The 20,532-nt window shown below is 43.9% G+C and overlaps 1 protein-coding gene across 2 annotated transcripts; it reads right to left on the bottom strand.

Moving 5' to 3' along the window:
* Window positions 1–551: 551 nt before the first annotated feature.
* LOC123144318 (PTI1-like tyrosine-protein kinase At3g15890) lies at window positions 552–8,378 on the bottom strand. 2 transcript variants are annotated; one of them, XM_044563417.1, is made up of 10 exons: window positions 8,275–8,378; window positions 7,868–7,913; window positions 7,629–7,676; window positions 6,356–6,496; window positions 5,679–5,740; window positions 5,089–5,277; window positions 3,150–3,309; window positions 1,539–1,801; window positions 792–1,454; window positions 552–698 (listed from the first exon to the last, which is right to left on the bottom strand). In XM_044563417.1, exons 1-10 carry the CDS (start codon window positions 8,376–8,378, stop codon window positions 605–607), a joined length of 1,770 nt encoding a protein of 589 aa, XP_044419352.1. In that variant the 3' UTR covers window positions 552–604. The 2 variants fall into 2 exon arrangements, with proteins under 2 accessions (XP_044419352.1, XP_044419353.1); XM_044563418.1 differs by lacking the exons at window positions 5,089–5,277; window positions 5,679–5,740; window positions 6,356–6,496; ... (1 more) ...; window positions 7,868–7,913; window positions 8,275–8,378 and adding an exon at window positions 3,862–4,207 and having other exon boundaries at window positions 552–1,454.
* Window positions 8,379–20,532: the final 12,154 nt, after the last annotated feature.

Raw genomic sequence — 20,532 nt, 5'->3', positions numbered from 1 at the left:
TGTGTTTGCCAATTCATATTCCTTTGGGAATGAGATTTTATGTTTTCCTGTATGTGTCGTTATTCTTCTTAATACAAACAGCAGAAACATTTGAAGCACTAGTGCAAAATTAATTAGTCGTAGCGAATATAATACTATATATGCTGAACCTCTACGCTATATTATTCTTGATAAATACAAGGGTCTGGCAAGCTCTGGACAAAATCTTTGAATTGACAAATTTGATAGTACAAAAAGCAGAAAAATGTAAAGCAGTAGTGCAAAATTAATGATATATGGTAAAGTGTTTCTGCTGTTTGTATTAAACATGCCTATTAAGAGATTCTATCCGTAGCCTGTGACGAACTCTTATATTTGTCAAGAATATGACATAAAGATGGTGACGTTTTTAACGAAATTATGTTCTCTATGTGTGCTTGGACAATTTTTGTTTCCCATTAACTGACAAAATCATGATAAAATCTACCCGAGTGAAAATATCTTTTGCGCAAGTATAAGTCGCTAGCCGTGGGTTTTGCACACCAGATAATTGATGAGTTAAATTGAGTGAGTACAGGAATACATGGAACAACTTGTTATTGTCGGAACCAGTCCAATAAGAATCTTACAAGCCCACGTTGCAACCATTGCCAAAAGAAATCAACCACACACGGAACCCAGACAAGTACATCTGTGGACTGGTAAAGGGCACAAGTAACCTGCCAACAACAAGAAACAACCATACGCACAGACAGACACAAATCACATATCCCAGGAAGGGATACACACACCTTTGTGCATCATAACACTACCTAGCTGAGGGCACCGTCTCGCTCGAATCAGTCGCCTCCTCGATCGTATCCTCTTTCGATTCCTTCTCTTCGGTGATGGCGTCTGAGCTGCAGGGGCCAGAGGTGCCCTGGACAGAGCTGGTGGGTTGAGGCTTGAACAGATCGTCATTCTCCAAGATAAAGAACTTCTCGGCAGATTCCCCCTTGAGCATCTCCACAACTTCAGACATCACCGGCCTCTGTTCTGGCTTGGTCTGAGTGCAAGCAAGCCCGACGAGCACCATCCGCTTCACCTCGGCCTCGACAAAGCTATCCCCCAGCTTTGGGTCAGCCATCTCCTTGAACTTCTGCTCGCGAGCGAGTGGAAGCGCCCACTCAGTGATGGTGAGCTTTGTCGTAGGGTTTATCTTCTCAACCGGCTTCTTTCCGCTGGCAAGCTCTAGCAGCAGCACTCCGAAGCTGTAGACGTCGCAGCTCTCTTTGGCCTTGCCAAGCATGGCATACTCCGGCGCTAGGTAACCGAGTGTGCCTTTCACCTTTGTGGTGACATGGGTCGCACCGTCTGGTATGAGTTTCGCAAACCCGAAATCAGCGACACGTGCTTGGAAATTCGCGTCCAGGAGAACGTTGCTCGCCTTGACGTCTCTATGGATGATATGTGGGATCGCATGGTGATGAAGATAACTACAAGGTGGAGAGATATTTAAATGTTATTAGACTGCTGTATCGTGATGAATGAATATTATAAAGTGATGTTGAGAGGCTTACGCGATGCCCTCAGCCGAATCAATGGCGATGTTCATTCTTCGCTCCCAACCAAGATGGCATTCAGCTGCATGCTGTCCGTGCAGGTGAGAGTGCAAGCTCAGGTTCTGCATATAGTCGTAGACTATCAGGCGCTCCTGGCCTTCAGCGCAATATCCACGCAAGCTCAAGAGGCTCTTATGCCGCACTCGTGCCAAAACCTCGACCTCGACAGCAAACTCCTTTTCAGCCTTGTTGCTCCAACTCTTGAGCCTTTTCACCGCAATCTGTTGCATGGAATAAACAGTTGAGTTGCTAACTAGGCTGGGAAGGAATTAAGATGCAATTTCTTGACTTTACATGGAATAAATACAAGGTGCATACTCTGATAGTCACCACATGGCACTTCAACTGAAACCTAACAACTTAAAACTTCTGGCGAAATAAAACAACTACAAACTTCTCATGAAATGTAACAGTCATAATAAAGTCGATAACAAACATACCAAAAAGCTAGGCAACAGCAACACTATCTTACAAAAAATTGCTCATTGGTTACAATATCCAAATAAGTAAAACAATATTTGCAAAGGAGATTAAGTTGAGCAGTTCTAACACACTGTCATTTACAGACAACTTCTGAAGATAAACTTCTATATAGGTATTCTGTTTCAATTCCCTTTAATATGCTCATAGGATTCTAGAAAAACACAAGCTACCAAGATGTGGGTTTCTAGCAGTTTTTAGTTATGCACTTATGCCACTGCGCCAGAAACTAGCAGGTAGATATATGGCCCCACTCTACCCCGTTCAGTGATCATAGCATGTGTCACGACATTTGGGGTCCAGGGCCACCTGTCAGTGACACATGATGGGGCATCATTTATCAGGAAGGAAACTAAGACGTGGCAGTTTGATCAAACTTTCCTTAATTCTTTACTTATTAAGTTCATCCCAAGTCAACCTCTTGCCTCATCTTTCATTTAAATATATCCATATGAGTCTACCAAGATGTCATTTACATTTCTACACCTAGTACAAGCAGATACTCAGAACAAACATATAGTGATTGTCTGGCTTTGTCAAGGCAGTATGATTGCATCTATCCAGGCCATATATGCTTTCTAATTTTCCATACCTCCGGCTGTATTCACACTTAAAAATTATGGTCCTATCTAGTAGCTTGTGATCATGAGACCTTCTCTACCACAAAGCTAAGGCTATATCCTCGGTAAAGTGAATGCATAAAAAAGTAAACCAACAGTTCTTTAGACTTGAAAAGTAAACCAATAGTTGAAGGCGAGAGAAAGTTAGTTTTCCACCAGACCAGAAAGTTCGTTATTTGCACTTTCAAAGAGTGTGGGCCCAGTTTGGATTGTTGTTCATTCTCAAAGAATATTCACGGGCTCTGAAAACTACAACCATTTTAAATTTCAAATGGAACTAGAAACCAGAAATAAATTAGGAGGTGAAACTAAATTCAGCTAAATCACAAGCACCAACAACCGCTGGACTCCACTTCATTGTCCTGTTCGTACCAGTAATAATAAAAGACACTAGAAAAAACAGATACAACAAATCATAACACAAGTTGCAGCATCTTGCGTTTCTTATTTTTTAAGAGAGGGACTGCACCTGTGATCCGTCCCAGAGCTGGCCCCAGTAGACACTGCCGAATCCACCTTCACCAAGCTTGTTATCATAGTTAAAATTGTTGGTCGCCAACTGAAGCTCTTTCAGTGAGAAGATGCGCCATGTCGTGTCCTTCTTCTTCTTCTTCCTGCCGGGTTGGGCCCTAAGAACACAACAGATTATTAGAACTTCTTCAGCAGATTCAAGTACTTGTTGGGTATACTAGGTAAGGCCGCAATGTTAGCACTCTGTCCAACTATTCCCCCGCAAGTTTGAACAATTTTCTTCACAGTAATCTTTTTTTGAACAAATTACTTATGCATAAAAATCTGCACTCCATTCTATGTAGAGCTCGTTAGCTGACAGCTGCAAATTAACAGCAATATTCCCGATAACAACAGTAAATTTTTTTGTACTAATTTATGAGCAAATCAGAAATGAAGCTCACAGATTTAGGAAACCCAACCTCAGTATTTCCCCAGAATCAAAATCAATTGCTAGTCAAGCTAACGATAAACACATAATAATCTGATAAAGGGCGAATTCGTAAGCTAATTCAACCTCCCACACAAGACAACAGCAGATAAGACTGGAACAATCGTGCTGTACGACTTCCCCCAAAAGGCCAAAAACCCCACCTGAGGAACCAAACTTCCCCAAAACGGCACGGAAATTACACTTCCATAGTAAGCTAAAGCCCCCCGTTGCCACTCACCCGTTCGACCGCTTGCAGCAGGAAAGCCACCCCATCCCCAGAGGCCGCGTCGGCTCCAACCTCGAATCTCCCTCAAATCAGCACCAGCCCGCGCGAACCCTACCGCGGCGCCGCCGGAGAGCCTGCGAGGCGGGAACCCGTCGTCCGCCTCCACTCGCCGTCGGTGGCCGCAGGTCAGCGGGGGCAGCACAGGAGACTCAGTGGAGGGAGAGGGACAGAGAGATGGGCAGCACAGGAGTTTTCGTTCTCGGGGCGTTGTCGGCTCCCTCGACGCGCACCGCTCCCCCACTAGCGCACGCAAAGCAGCCGAGGCGCGGTCCGCTCACCCGCGGGCGGTGACCCGCCGGGACGCGTCGCCCACGCGGCGGCGTCCGGTTGGCGGGTTTTGAACCAATGCGGTGACGGACCCAACGGTCGGGATTAAACCGGGGGTGATGAGGTGACGCGGCGGGTGACGGGCCGGGGTCGTTGGTTGCGGCCCTGTCGCTGACGGTGGGCCATGGGTTGTGGCTGGGGCCCGGGTTTTTGTTTTTGCTTTTGTTTTTTTGGGAGAGAGGGGGCCTGGCTGGCTTGCTGTTGGATGGCTACGTTTGACCAAAGATGAGAAGATTGCTGGGGACACTTCGCAAAGATAAGTGCAAACAATGGGGGAATAATGTTATTTTAGATGGATTGGGAGAACTGTTCTCGTCGAACGTGTGTAATGTATTGATTGCATCGTCGTTTTTGTGTGCAAATTGCGTTACATCTTACACTATTGTTTAGCAAGACATTCATTGGCGCGAACCAGGGGCCGGAGCTAGCGCCTCAACCGCCACACCGTTGTGAATGTTACTAGTGGTTGGGGCGCCACCCGGTGGCGCCGCCTGAGAGGAAGCTGGGCGGTGTCAAGTGAGAGGCGCCCCTTCCACTTTACTTTTTATAGTATATGCAGTGTTATTGCATAATAGGCATATTAAGCGGCAGGGAGCCAGGAGAAACCAGGGATTTGAGATCATCAGGAACAAAATTTAAAGTTCGTTACACACTTGATGAAACAAGTGACACGTGCATCTTGGCTCTAACATCACATTGATAAAGAGTACTGAAATCATATTAAAAAAGGAACAAAATAGTGACCATGGATGGAGTGGCTGATCTTCATCTCGAGCTCAATGCATCCACTGTCCCAGATCCCGGGCTAGTCTTCGCCGCCATGGGTAACCGTTGTATCTTTTTGAGCCTCACCTCACAATTTCAGTGCAAAATGCAGCCATCATCTTGGAATTCCTTGAGCATATCCCTGCCAAGTGCACCATATCATCTTGGATGTCATCCTTGGATTCAAATCCAATTGAGCAGCTCTGTTGAGGGCATCGTTGGTGCTTCCACCTCCTTGGACCTTCAGAGCAAGGCTCCAGATTTTGTCTTTCAAATCTAAGGCAGAGCAAATGGTATGAAATTGAACAAATCAAGAATAAAGGAAACAAATCATGACATGATTTTTTTAGACACTCCCTAAGTTCAGATGTGAATAATGAGAGAAAAAACTATCGAATATGTCGCCTTTCATTTTCAGCAGTTTCCCTTCAAATGTGAATCCATCAATACATGGATATGTTTTCTATTAACACCGAATCTGAACCAAAGCTGACTGTAATATTAAAGAACACAATTCAATAGTTTTCAGTGATGTTACCAAAGAATTATAAAATTTTATTTGAAAGCGTACATCATACCTTTACTGCATTGATATTAATAATTATTTAAGTGACGAACTGAGCTTTATTTACCTATTATATATTTTTATTTTTCACCAAAACCTAAAATAATATAACCTTGGCAAGAGGTATCCGTAAACCTGCACAACCTCAGGTTGTTGTTCTGCCCGGTTTATCTCCTCCAACACCCATAGTTAAAACTTTGAGAGTTATATATTTATCTTAACTGATAGGAATAAACACAATAACAATGGGCAAGAGCATAGTGCATTCAGTGCATCACTTTATGTTTATACAATATACATGATGATCAAGCGAGTATCATATGTTGTAAGAACTGAAGCCTCTAACACAAGTTGAATTTGAAGATTGCAGAAACTATGAGAAGCAGATGGAACTGCAAATAATTTATTAAAAAAATAGAAAACATAAGTAAAAAAATTGAAAACTATGAGAAAGTGGTTTGGGTGGTGCCAGGTTGGGTACACGCCCTTTTCAGTTTCTTTTTTGCTTTCTGAGTGGTATATGGACATGCAAACGATGAGAGATTAACGAGCGGAATATATATTAACTACAGTAATTAAGAAGCATTGCATGTTTGCATAACTCGGTTCCATCCATTTAACAAATAAATATGTAAAGCAAGTCTGAAGAAGGCCATTCTTACCTAGGGTACGACCTACACGACTCCAGACAGCCACTGACTCCAACGGCACAAGGATGCCCGCGCAGCAAGGCTAGATAATCTTACACTGCGATCAAGGCTGTTTCTGATAGAGGGCGACATGGCCGACCTCCTCAAACGCCTCATCGCCATCGAGGATGCCGCTGCTCTTTTGCGCTGTCATCTCCCATTCCCTCATCTCATTACCCTGCGACCCATACGCCTCACGCAAGGCTGTCGAGGATGCCGTCGCCGCAGACATATGGCAACACTGGAAAATATTAACATAAGCAATGTTAATGAGTGAGAGGCTGTCCCAACTAAATTTGCTATATTTTGTGTTCTCTGTAGTAGCATGATCAAGTAGTATGATCAATGTCTAGAAAGAAAAATGTTTTTGAATTATGTTGTGGGTCTTAAGAAAACTATGTGAAAGAATGTAATAAGAACTGCATACAGAGGTACTGATGTAACTTTTTTCATTTTAAACATTTTCCTTTCGGGTCTGTTAATCTAGAGAAGATATGTATCCTTCTCTTCTATAGCATTGTTCAATCAATTATCAAAGTTAAATGTGATTTAGATTTAGGAGAGCCTGCACCTCCTAAAGGTGATAAAACAAAACAAGACATGTCAAGTGGAAGAGGCCGAGGAGAGCCTTCCGTTGGCCGACAGTCAGAGTCTAACTAATGCCATGAACAACAAATGAATCTTGGCAAGCCTAATTATAGGTCTACAATCTTGCACTAGTCCACCATAATGGCAGCATACCAAATAATCAAGCGACGTTGAAATCTTCATCTAGATAAAAGGAGATAAATATACCATTTGACATGGAGCATCATACTGTGTTAGTTTGCGTCCTCCCATCATCCTTTTCGATCTGAAATTGCTCTTGAAAATAACAAAAAAAGCATTAAGAAAGATTTGAATGATTGAAGTGTAAAGAAATCGGAAACAACCTGTGTGTTTAAGTTAATTTCTGTACAAAATGGTATCATCGCCAAACAAATGATGTCTGGTAGTTGTCTAAGATCAAAGCAACATAACATGCATAATGAGTTATTGGGTCTTCTGATTATGTTTCCTGTAAAAGAAGACCATACTCTAAATGAACAACACAACTAACCTGCTGCCAAGTTTAGTCACCAAATTTACATAATCCATCATCCATTTTCAGAGATAACAAAGCTAACAGTCAAATTCCTATAGGCAAAGATGAGGCCATAAGAATTTACGATGAACATACAAGCACTGAAGTATATGGGACGTCTTTCAGAATTTCAGTCAACCTTTAATAGAAACCCAATCAAATTTATCCTCCAAAAAAGGACAAGTAAAGAAGTATCGAGGTGATTGGCATAGATCTTGAGGGTCTTGGCCTGTCGCATGATGAAACAGACCTTGGCAATCTCCATGTGCTTGAGGAGCTTGACGGTACCCGTGTACTGCTTTGCGTTAATATGGACAAAAGAAGAAACACCGAACCAGGCGCGTCATACTTAGATCAAACAGAACAAAACAAAGAACATGCCAGGTACCCACGACGGCGCGAAGTTGTAGCTGGTGTCGCTGTCATACACATCCCCCTTCACGCTGGGGGCCATCGAGCTTGTGAGAGGTCGCGTTGGTGTGGAGGAACTTGGGGTGCAGGCAGGCGCGGCCGGAGACCCATGTCTCCAGCGCATCTGAGACCAAGCAAAGAAAAACTTAATGGCAGGCAGAGGCACATAATTTTAGAAAACATGTAAAAGCTGTCAAAGACAGATTTTTTTGACACATTATGCATCAGAATCTAGGACAAAGATTTCCCTGTTCTTTAGAGAAAAAAATAGACAATCATAAATAATGAAATAGTCCAAGAAACAGCTCAAGGACTTCAGTTGGTTTAGTATGGTTCGGCATGAAGCGAACATACAAGAGGAAAACGTGATATAGGCACCACAACGGACAATAATATTGTTGGTCGTGAGAAGATTTATGTTAGAAGATGAAGCACCAACCTCATAGTTAAGGGATTCACCCTCCTGGAGATATAACTCGGCTTACCGAAGACCATAATTTTTGGCATACAACTTGATTTCGCCATTTGATGGGTTGAGTTCATCAACCACATTGGCATGTTCCCCGGAGCACAGGCATTGCATCGCCATCCGCCGAAACACTCTACGAGATCTCCCCTTCTCTTTCCCGCCATCCATCATGCTCCATCATACCCTTGCTAGCACTTTTCCCTAGTAGAAAGAATCGTGTATTAGAGTCATAACCATGGCATTGCTTAGGTTGGTGCTATTTGAGCAATTATCCTACAGGAACTACATGCATATACATAATATGATTAAAAATAGCGCAATTTGATACTATGCTTTGGAATTGAAAATCACAATACCTAGATTATCATTCTTTAACAGGGAGATTAGAAAATGGATAGAGCATCAGTTCTTTTCCGTCCCTAATACAACATCGCTCATAGTGATTTGAACAAAGACTCTGAATCTAGCACATACAGTACAAAAATCATTGAACTTCACTCCTGAATTCCGATAAACCGATACAGTCTTGCTTTCATAAAGTATATGTTTAAGTTGTTGATTAAGAGCACACTGTGAGAAGATCTTTGAATTTAAGTTCTAATCCAACAAAAGGAAACTAAGTAGTACTGATCCTTAATTGCCAAAAGCCGTGGGAAGATGTGCGGCACATAAAGGATATGGTAATGGTCGCATACATGTTCTCCATCTCATGGACAACAATTCTTCCAGGAATGATATATTCAGGCTGGATAAAGGTATGTAAAGTACAAGATATAATAGTCACACGGTTAAGTGACTGCTCCGTCAAGGCCCACATACACTGAATAATCTCCCCAGCCTGCAAATCCCAAAAGGCATTGCTATCAGCCTATCACCAATTTTGTGCGAATATTTATGATTTAACTACAAATTTGTTATCATCTTAAGTACCACGATCAAAACGCAAGAAAATCTAAAAATACCCCCAGCCTGTAAATCCCAAAAGGCATTGCTATCAGACTATCACCAATTTTGTGCGAATATTTATGGTTTAGGGTTTATACTTCGCTCTTCGCATGGCAAAGGAAATCTGCAAAACCATAAGCTATATATGATAGTGTAAATAGTGAAGATATGCACTACATTTTTCTGAAATTGTAGCAGCATAAATTATTAGCTATATATCTCAAGAATGCAGCCACATGGTTGAGCTAAAGATCTTTCTCTTAAAAGAGGGAAATGACAACAAATAATACAGGATTTGAAACCTCCAATGAACTAAAAACTTTTCATTATCTGGCTATAACATCCCTGAAAGATATGGAATATGTGTTAAGCATAATCCATATTGCACTCTCTATAATTATCACATTATGAAAATCAGTTAGATTGAAGACAAATGCTATATGCCAAAGTAAAGATGTGTCTTATGCAATATAGTAATCATTTTCTATCTAATTAGGCAAATTTTGTAGCAATAAAAACATATAGAGAAGTTCTTTAGCAATCTGAATAGGACAATACCATGCAAAAGTAAACATGGGAATTTGACCTAGCTACAAATTAAGATGATATTAAGAAAATCTCAACTTTTGGGTTGGATAGTTTTTTTGGGTGGGTTATAGATGCAACTAGCTCAAACTAGCCCTCATGTTTAGATATACTTTAGGGCTATTTGAGCCCGAACTAGCTCAAACTAACTGTAACCCATGGATACAGCAACAGTTAATCAGCCGATAATTTGTAAGAATGAACTAAACTCCTTCCGACCCATAATATAAGATGTTAATTCATCTAATATGTGAGTATATTGGATGTTATAAGATACTCCCTCCGTTCCTAAATATTTGTCTTTTTAGAGATTTCAAATGGACTACCACATACGGATGTATATAGACGTATTATAAAAGAGTGTTGTACTACATCATTCACTACAGGAATCAGCTATTTTGCCGTCTGCCACGGCGGACGGCAAAGGCATGAACGGCGGACGGCAAAAGGCTCCGGCAAAGTAGGCTACGGTAAACAGCTACTTTGCCGTCTGCTTCCGGGCGGCTGACGGCAAAGGCCCTTTGCCGTCTGCCGCGGACGGCAAAGAGAGCGGACAGCAATAATTGCGCTGTCAGTCCGTTAAGTGGCTAACGGCATGCCTTTGCCGTCCGCGGCAGACGGCAAACTTTCTAGTGTCTTTGCCGTCCGCCTTATGATGTCATCTACACGTCACTACATGGCAGGCCTTTGCCGTCCGCCGCTGACGGCAAAATTGTTTACTCTTTGCCGTCTGCCACTGTAGGCAAACTGACCAAATGGGTCAGCTCCCAGGAAGCACAGTTGGCTGCCACGTGGCTTCTTTGCCGTCCGCGGCAGACGGCAAAGAGCCCGTTGCCGTCGGTGGCAGACGGCAAAGAGCCTGCATATTGGCTCTTTTTCTGTTTTTTTATTAAATCCAACAATTTTCACAGCAAATATATATGACATATATAGATATATTTCACAGGCATTCATATCACATATATCCAGCACATAAGTTCCATACATTCATACATAAGCAAGTTCAATCCATTCATACATAAGCAACTTCCATCCATACATATTACATAAGCAAGTTCCATCCATCAATTCATACATAAACAAGTTCCATCCATACATAAACAAGAAGACTAGAACAAGAAGACTAGAACAAGAAGAGTAGCTTCCATGAAGTGAATGAGATCTGCAAAATGGCAAAATAAGAAAGTTAGAAATAGGTGACTAGAATAAGAAGACAACTTTTGGGTAGCTGATGGCAAAGAGCTTCTTTGCCGTCTGCTAGCAGACGGTAAAGAGCTGGCAGATGGCAAAGTAGCTGATTCCAGTAGTGATTGTGCAATTGTTGTTTATCTTCTAATATTAACTTGGTGCTTTTAGGTACATATGTCATTGTTAAAGATCCGCGTTTCGACCCTTTCTGCATATGGGGCAATGAGATATCGATGAACCAGCATAAAGTGAGGAAGCTGATAAAGATTGTTAGTAAAATGGGTCCAAAGATGGCAATTAAACTATTTGTTTACACTTTATCCAAGACAACAGTGAACTGCAGGATGGTAAGTAAGAACTCTGCAGCCTTCTTTTTTCTGCCCATAATGAGTTGTGTTAGATGACAATGTATGAATCTTTTTCCTTTGAAGTGGTTACCAAAGCAGTTTACTCAAGATTACCTCTCAAACTATATGATTGGTGGGCATGCAAAGGTTAAAGTATTTCTACCAGAACACGATGATTATCTAGATGCTCTCATGAAGACCATGAAGGATGGGCGGTCGGCCATCACAAGGGGTTGGACTAGAGTCGTGCGTGCCTTATGCATGGAGGAGGGCACAATATGGGCATTCCGCTTCACCTTGTTCAACAACCAGAATATATTTCACCTCTTTCTTTACCGTCTTTAATAGTACAAGTATACAATTATGGTTCATCATTCTTTATTTGGTTCTTATGTAATTCTTGAACATATGTACCTATGAATCGAATAATGCGTTGGTTGTTTGAACCTGATGGATATGAATAAAGCTGTAGCATACATTCAAATTCAAATTCAAATCCAAATCCGGTACAATTTGGAAAAGCAGCAATTAAATTACGGTGAAATTACGCTCTCCAGGTTGTTACGGCACACACGGTTGGTAAAACACAAACATTTGCGATATGCACCATAATCCGAGACGGTTCACAGAGAGGAAACATGTGCAAGCATGTACACAGTTGCCGTTTGCAAAGCGTGTGCGATGTCAGACAATATCACAAACGGTGCGGGCAAACTAAACATTTGTGTTAGTTGCCTTCTCGTACACGATTCACAACTATGAAATGTTTCTGATGAAGTATGCATTGTAAACGTTGCACCACAAAATAGCGTGTGCGATAGTTGTCGTGTACGACGATGTTACGATGGTCCGACGTTTCGTAATCCTGTCCGACACTCGTACGACGATTAGCTAATCTTCTTAACGGTGAACCATTTGTGATGAGCCGCGCTGTTGGAAATATGCCCTAGAGGCAATAATAAAATGGTTATTATTATATTTCCTTGTTCATGATAATTGTCTATTGTTCATGCTTTAATTGTGTTATCCGGAAATCGTAATACATGTGTGAATACATAGACCATAACATGTCCCTAGTGAGCCTCTAGTTGACTAGCTCGTTGATCAATAGATGGTTACGGTTTCCTGACCATGGACATTGGATGTCATTGATAACAGGATCACATCATTAGGAGAATGATGTGATGGACAAGACCCAATCCTAAGCATAGCACTAGATCGTGTAGTTCGTTTGCTAAAGCTTTTCTAATGTCAAGTATCATTTCCTTAGACCATGAGATCGTGCAACTCCCGGATACCGTAGGAATGCTTTGGGTGTACCAAACGACACAACGTAACTGGGTGGCTATAAAGGTGCACTACAGGTATCTCTGAAAGTGTCTGTTGGGTTGGCTCGGATCGAGACTGGGATTCGTCACTCCGTATGACGGAGAGGTATCTCTGGGCCCACTCGGTATTGCATCATCATAATGAGCTCAATGTGACTAAGTAGTTAGTCACGGGATCATGCATTACGGAACGAGTAAAGTGACTTGCCGGTAACGAGATTGAACGAGGTATTGGGATACCGACGATCAAATCTCGGGCAAGTAAAGCACCGATTGACAAAGGGAATTGTATACGGGATTGCTTGAATCCTCGACATCGTGGTTCATCCGATGAGATCATCGTGGAACATGTGGGAGCCAACATGGGTATCCAGATCCCGCTGTTGGTTATTGGCTAGAGAGGTGTCTCGGTCATGTCTGCATGATTCCCGAACCCGTAGGGTCTACACACTTAAGGTTCGATGACGCTAGGGTTATAAGGAAGGTTTGTATGTGATTACCGAATGTTGTTCGGAGTCCTGGATGAGATCCCGGACGTCACGAGGAGTTCCGGAATGGTCCGGAGGTAAAGATTTATATATGGGAAATCACCATACGGTCACCGGAAATATTCAGGGGTATACCGGTATTGTACCGGGACCACCGGAGGGGTTCCGGGGGTCCACCGGGAGGGTCCACCTGCCCCGGAGGGCCTTATGGGCTGTAGGTGAAAGGGAACCAGCCCTTATTTGGCTGGGCGCCAACCCCCCTAGGGCCCATGCGCCTAGGGTTTGGGGGGAACCCTAAAGGGGGGGCGCCCCCCCCCCCTTGCTTGGGGGGCAAGCTCCCTCCCCCCTTGGCCGCCGCCCCCTCTAGATCCCATCTAGAGGGGCCGACCCCCTCCCCCCTTCTCCCTATAAATAGAGGGGTGAGGGGAGGGCTGCAGCACCACATCCAAGGCGCAGCCCCTCCCCTCCCCAACACCTCTCCTCCTCCGCGTGTGCTTGGCGAAGCCCTGCCGGAGAACTGCCACTCCACCACCACCACGCCGTCGTGCTGCTGTTGGAGCCTTCTTCCTCAACCTCTCCCTCCTCCTTGCTGGATCAAGGCGTGGGAGACGTCACCGCTCCGTACGTGTGTTGAACGCGGAGGTGCCGTCCGTTCGGCGCTTGGATCATAGGTGATTTGGATCACGACGAGTACGACTCCATCAACCCCGTTCTCTTGAACGTTTCCGCTCGCGATCTACAAGGGTATGTAGATGCACTCCTCCCCTCTCGTTGCTAGTAAACTCCATATATTGATCTTGGTGATGCGTAGAAAATTTTAATTTCTGCTACGATCCCCAACAGTGGCATCATGAGCCAGGTTTATGCGTAGTTTCTATGCACGAGTAGAACACAAGTTGTTGTGGGCGTCAATTTTTTCAATTACTTGCCGTTACTAGTCTTATCTTGATTCGGCGGCATCGTGGGATGAAGCGGCCCGGTTCGACCTTACACATACGCTTACGTGAGACAGGTTCCACCGACTGACATGCACTAGTTGCATAAGGTGGCTAGCGGGTGTCTGTCTCTCCCAGTTTAGTCGGATCGGATTCGATGAAAAGGGTCATTATGAAGGGTAAATAGAAATTAGCATATCACGTTGTGGTTTTGGCGTAGGTAAGAATCGTTCTTGCTAGAAACCTATAGCAGCCACGTAAAAGTTTGCAACAACAATTAGAGGACGTCTAACTTGTTTTTGCAGCAAGTGTCATGTGATGTGATATGGCCAGAAGGATGTGATGAATGATATATGTGATGTATGAGATTGATCATGTTCTTGTAATAGGAATCACGACTTGCATGTCGATGAGTATGACAACCGGCAGGAGCCATAGGAGTTGTCTTAATTTATTTATGACCTGCGTGTCAACTGGAACGTCATGTAATTACTTTACTTTATTGCTAACCGTTATCCATAGTAGTAGAAGTAATAGTTGGCGAGACAACTTCATGAAGACACGATGATGGAGATCATGGTGTCATGTCGGTGACGATGATGAACATGGCGCCCCGAAGATGGAGATCAAAGGAGCAAAATGATATTGGCCATATCATGTCACTATTTGATTGCATGTGATGTTTATCATGTTTTATATCTTATTTGCTTAGAACGACGGTAGCATAAATAAGATGATCCCTCGCTAAAATTTCAAGAAAGTGTTCCCCCTAACTGTGCACCGTTGCGAAGGTTCGTTGTTCTGAAGCACCACGTGATGATCGGGTGTGATAGGTTCTAACGTTCGCATACAACGGGTGTAAGCCAGATTTACACATGCAATACACTTAGGTTGACTTGATGAGCCTAGCATGTACAGACATGGCCTCGGAACACAAGAGACCGAAAGGTCGAGCATGAGTCGTATAGCAGATACGATCAACATGAAGATGTTCACCGATGATGACTAGTCCGTCTCACGTGATGATCGGACACGACCTAGTTGACTCGGATCATGTATCACTTAGATGACTAGAGGGATGTCTGTCTGAGTGGGAGTTCATTAATAATTTGATTATATGAACTTAATTATCATGAACTTAGTCTGAAATCTTTACAATATGTCTTGTAGATCAAATGGCCCACGCTAATGTCAACCTCAACTTCAACGCGTTCCTAGAGAAAACCAAGCTGAAAGACGATGGTAGCAACTATACGGACTGGGTCCGGAACTTGAGGATCATCCTCATAGCTGCCAAGAAAGCATATGTCCTTGAAGCACCGCTAGGTGAAGCACCCGTCCCAGCAAACCAAGACGTTATGAACGCCTGGCAAACACGTGTTGATGATTACTCCCTGGTTCAGTGCGGCATGCTTTACAGCTTAGAACCGGGGCTCCAAAAGCGTTTCGAGCAGCACGGAGCATATGAGATGTTCCAAGAGCTGAAAATGGTTTTCCAAGCTCATGCCCGGGTCGAGAGATATGAAGTCTCTGACAAGTTCTACAGTTGTAAGATGGAGGAGAATAGTTCCGTCAGCGAACACATACTCAAAATGTCTGGGTTGCACAACCGCTTGTCTCAGCTGGGAGTTAATCTCCCGGATGACGCGGTCGTTGACAGAATCCTTCAGTCGCTCCCACCTAGCTACAAGAGATTTGTGATGAACTTCAACATGCAGGGGATGGAAAAGACCATTCCTGAGGTATATTCAATGCTGAAATCAGCGGAGGTGGAGATCAAAAAGGAACATCAAGTGTTGATGGTGAATAAGACCACTAAGTTCAAGAAAGGCAAGGGTAAGAAGAACTTCAAGAAAGACGGCAAGGGAGTTGCCGCGCCCGGTAAGCAAGCTGCCGGGAAGAAGACAAAGAATGGACCCAAGCCTGAGACTGAGTGTTTTTATTGCAAGGGAAATGGTCATTGGAAGCGGAACTGCCCCAAGTACTTAGCGGATAAGAAGGCCGGCAATACCAAAGGTATATGTGATATACATGTTATTGATGTGTACCTAACCAGCGCTCGTAGTAGCTCCTGGGTATTTGATACCGGTGCGGTTGCTCATATTTGTAACTCAAAGCGGGAACTGCGGAATAAGCGGAGACTGGCAAAGGACGAGGTGACGATGCGCGTGGGGAATGGTTCCAAGGTCGATGTGATCGCCGTCGGCACGCTACCTCTACATTTACCTACGGGATTAGTTTTAAACCTCAATAATTGTTATTTAGTGCCAGCTTTGAGCATGAACATTGTATCTGGATCTCGTTTAATGCGAGATGGCTACTCATTTAAATCCGAGAATAATGGTTGTTCTATTTATATGAGAGATATGTTTTATGGTCATGCCCCGCTGGTCAATGGTTTATTCTTAATGAATCTCGAACGTGATGTTACACATATTCATAGTGTGAATGCCAAGAAATGTAAGGTTGATAATGATAGTCCCACATACTTGTGGCACTGCCGCCTTGGTCACATTGGTGTCAAACGCATGAAGAAACTCCATGCAGATGGACTTTTGGAGTCTCTTGATTATGAATCATTTGACACGTGCGAACCATGCCTCATGGGCAAAATGACCAAGACTCCGTTCTCCGGAACAATGGAGCGAGCAACCAACTTATTGGAAATCATACATACTGATGTGTGCGGTCCAATGAGCGTTGAGGCTCGCGGTGGCTATCGTTATGTTCTCACCCTCACTGATGACTTGAGTAGATATGGGTATGTCTACTTAATGAAACACAAGTCTGAGACTTTTGAAAAGTTCAAGGAATTTCAGAGTGAGGTTGAGAATCAACGTGACAGGAAAATAAAGTTCTTACGATCAGATCGTGGAGGGGAATATTTGAGTCACGAATTTGGCACACACTTAAGGAAATGTGGAATTGTTTCACAACTCACGCCGCCTGGAACACCTCAGCGTAATGGTGTGTCCGAACGTCGTAATCGCACTCTATTGGATATGGTGCGATCTATGATGTCTCTTACCGATCTACCGCTATCATTCTGGGGTTATGCTTTAGAGACTGCCGCATTCACTTTAAATAGGGCTCCATCGAAATCCGTTGAGACGACATCGTATGAATTATGGTTTGGAAAGAAACCTAAGCTGTCGTTTCTTAAAGTTTGGGGATGCAATGCTTATGTCAAGAAACTTCAACCTGAAAAGCTCGAACCCAAGTCGGAAAAATGCGTCCTCATAGGATACCCTAAGGAAACCATTGGGTATACCTTCTACCTCAGATCCGAAGGCAAGATCTTCGTTGCCAAGAACGGGTCCTTTCTGGAGAAAGAGTTTCTCTCGAAAGAAGTAAGTGGGAGGACAGTGGAACTTGATGAGATGACCCCTCTCGAACCAGAAAGTAGCGCAGCACAAGAAAATGTTTCTGTGGTGCCTGCACCGACTAGAGAGGAAGTTAATGATGACGATCATGATCAAGTTACCACTGAACTTCGTAGGTCCACAAGGACACGTTCCGCACCAGAGTGGTACGGCAACCCTGTCCTGGAAATCATGTTGTTGGACAACGGTGAACCTTCGAACTATGAAGAAGCAATGGCGGGTCCAGATTCCAACAAATGGCTTGAAGCCATGCAATCCGAGATAGGGTCCATGTATGAAAACAAAGTATGGACTTTGACAGACTTGCCCGATGATCGGCGAGCAATAGAAAATAAATGGATCTTTAAGAAGAAGACGGACGCGGATGGAAATGTTAACATCTATAAAGCTTGACTTGTCGCTAAGGGTTATCGACAAGTTCAAGGAGTTGACTACGATGAGACCTTCTCACCCGTAGCGAAGCTAAAGTCCGTCCGAATCATGTTAGCAATTGCCGCATTCTACGATTATGAAATATGGCAAATGGACGTCAAAACGGCATTCCTTAACGGCTTCCTTAAGGAAGAATTGTATATGATGCAGCCGGAAGGTTTTGTCGATCCTAAGAATGCTGACAAAGTATGCAAGCTCCAACGCTCAATCTATGGGCTGGTGCAGGCATCTCGGAGTTGGAACAGTCGCTTTGATGAGATGATCAAACGTTTGGGTTTACACAGACTTATGGAGAAGCCTGTGTTTACAAGAAAGTGAGTGGGAGCTCTGTAGCATTTCTCATATTATATGTGGATGACATACTATTGATGGGAAATGATATAGAATTCTTGAAAAGTATAAAGGCCTGCTTGAATAAGTGTTTTTCAATGAAGGACCTTGGAGAAGCTGCTTACATATTAGGCATCAAGATCTATAGAGATAGATCGAGACGCCTCATAGGTCTTTCACAAAGCACATACCTTGACAAGATATTGAAGAAGTTCAATATGGATCAGTCCAAGAAGGGGTTCTTGCCTGTATTGCAAGGTGTGAGATTGAGCACGGCTCAATGCCCGACCACGGCAGAAGATAGAGAAAAGATGAGTGTCTTCCCTTATGCCTCGGCCATAGGGTCTATTATGTATGCCATGCTGTGTACCAGACCTGATGTAAATCTTGCCGTAAGTTTGGTAGGAAGGTACCAAAGTAATCCCGGCATGGAACACTGGACAGCGGTCAAGAACATCCTGAAGTACCTGAAAAGGACTAAGGATATGTTTCTCGTTTATGGAGGTGACGAAGAGCTCGTCGTAAAGGGTTACGTCGATGCTAGCTTCGACACAGATCTGGATGACTCTAAGTCACAAACCGAATACGTGTACATTTTGAATGGTGGGGCAGTCAGCTGGTGCAGTTGCAAGCAAAGCGTCGTGGTGGGATCTACATGTGAAGCAGAGTGCATGGCAGCCTCGGAGGTAGCACATGAAGCAATCTGGATGAAGGAGTTCATTGCCGACCTAGGAGTTATTCCCAATGCATCGGGGCCGATGACTCTCTTCTGTGACAACACTGAAGCTATTGCCCTTGCCAAGGAGCCCAGGTTTCACAAGAAGACTAGGCACATCAAGCGTCGCTTCAACTCCATTCGTGAAAATGTTCAAAATGGAGACATAGATATTTGTAAAGTGCATACGGATTTGAATGTCGCAGACCCGTTGACTAAACCTCTTCCACGAGCGAAACATGATCAACACCAGAACTCTATGGGTGTACGATTCATCACAATGTAACTAGATTATTGACTCTAGTGCAAGTGGGAGACTGTTGGAAATATGCCCTAGAGGCAATAATAAAATGGTTATTATTATATTTCCTTGTTCATGATAATTGTCTATTGTTCATGCTTTAATTGTGTTATCCGAAAATTGTAATACATGTGTGAATACATAGACCATAACATGTCCCTAGTCAGCCTCTAGTTGACTAGCTCGTTGATCAATAGATGGTTACGGTTTCCTGACCATGGGCATTGGATGTCATTGATAACGTGATCACATCATTAGGAGAATGATGTGATGGACAAGACCCAATCCTAAGCATAGCACTAGATCGTGTAGTTCGTTTGCTAAAGCTTTTCTAATGTCAAGTATCATTTCCTTAGACCATGAGATCGTGCAACTCCCGAATACCGTAGGAATGCTTTGGGTGTACCAAACGTCACAACATAACTGGGTGGCTATAAAGGTGCACTACAGGTATCTCCGAAAGTGTCTGTTGGGTTGGCTCGGATCGAGACTGGGATTTGTCACTCCGTATGACGGAGAGGTATCTCTGGGCCCACTCGGTATTGCATCATCATAATGAGCTCAATGTGACTAAGTAGTTAGTCACGGGATCATGCATTACGGAACGAGTAAAGTGACTTGCCGGTAACAAGATTGAACGAGGTATTGGGATACCGACGATCAAATCTCGGGCAAGTAAAGTACCGATTGGCAAAGGGAATTGTATACGGGATTGCTTGAATCCTCGACATCGTGGTTCATCCGATGAGATCATCGTGGAACATGTGGGAGCCAACATGGGTATCCAGATCCCGCTGTTGGTTATTGGCTAGAGAGGTGTCTCGGTCATGTCTGCATGATTCCCGAACCCGTAGGGTCTACACACTTAAGGTTCGATGACGCTAGGGTTATAAGGAAGGTTTGTATGTGATTACCGAATGTTGTTCGGAGTCCCGGATGAGATCCCGGATGTCACGAGGAGTTCCGGAATGGTCCGGAGGTAAAGATTTATATATGGGAAGTCACCATACGGTCACCGGAAATATTCGGGGGTATACCGATATTGTACCGGGACCACCGGAGGGGTTCCGGGGGTCCACCGGGAGGGTCCAGCTGCCCCGGAGGGCCTTATGGGCTGTAGGTGGAAGGGAACCAGCCCTTAGTGGGCTGGGCGCCAACCCCCCTAGGGCCCATGCGCCTAGGGTTTGGGGGGAACCCTAAAGGGGGGCGCCCCCCTTGCTTGGGGGGCAAGCTCCCTCCCCCCTTGGCCGCCGCCCCCCTCTAGATCTCATTTAGAGGGGCCGGCCCCCTTCCCCCT

The sequence above is a fragment of the Triticum aestivum genome, chromosome 6D (assembly GCF_018294505.1).
Source record: "Triticum aestivum cultivar Chinese Spring chromosome 6D, IWGSC CS RefSeq v2.1, whole genome shotgun sequence".
NCBI lineage: Eukaryota > Viridiplantae > Streptophyta > Magnoliopsida > Poales > Poaceae > Triticum > Triticum aestivum.
The sequence above is the reverse complement of the archived record's forward strand: the minus strand, read 5'-3'. Positions and strand labels throughout refer to the sequence as shown.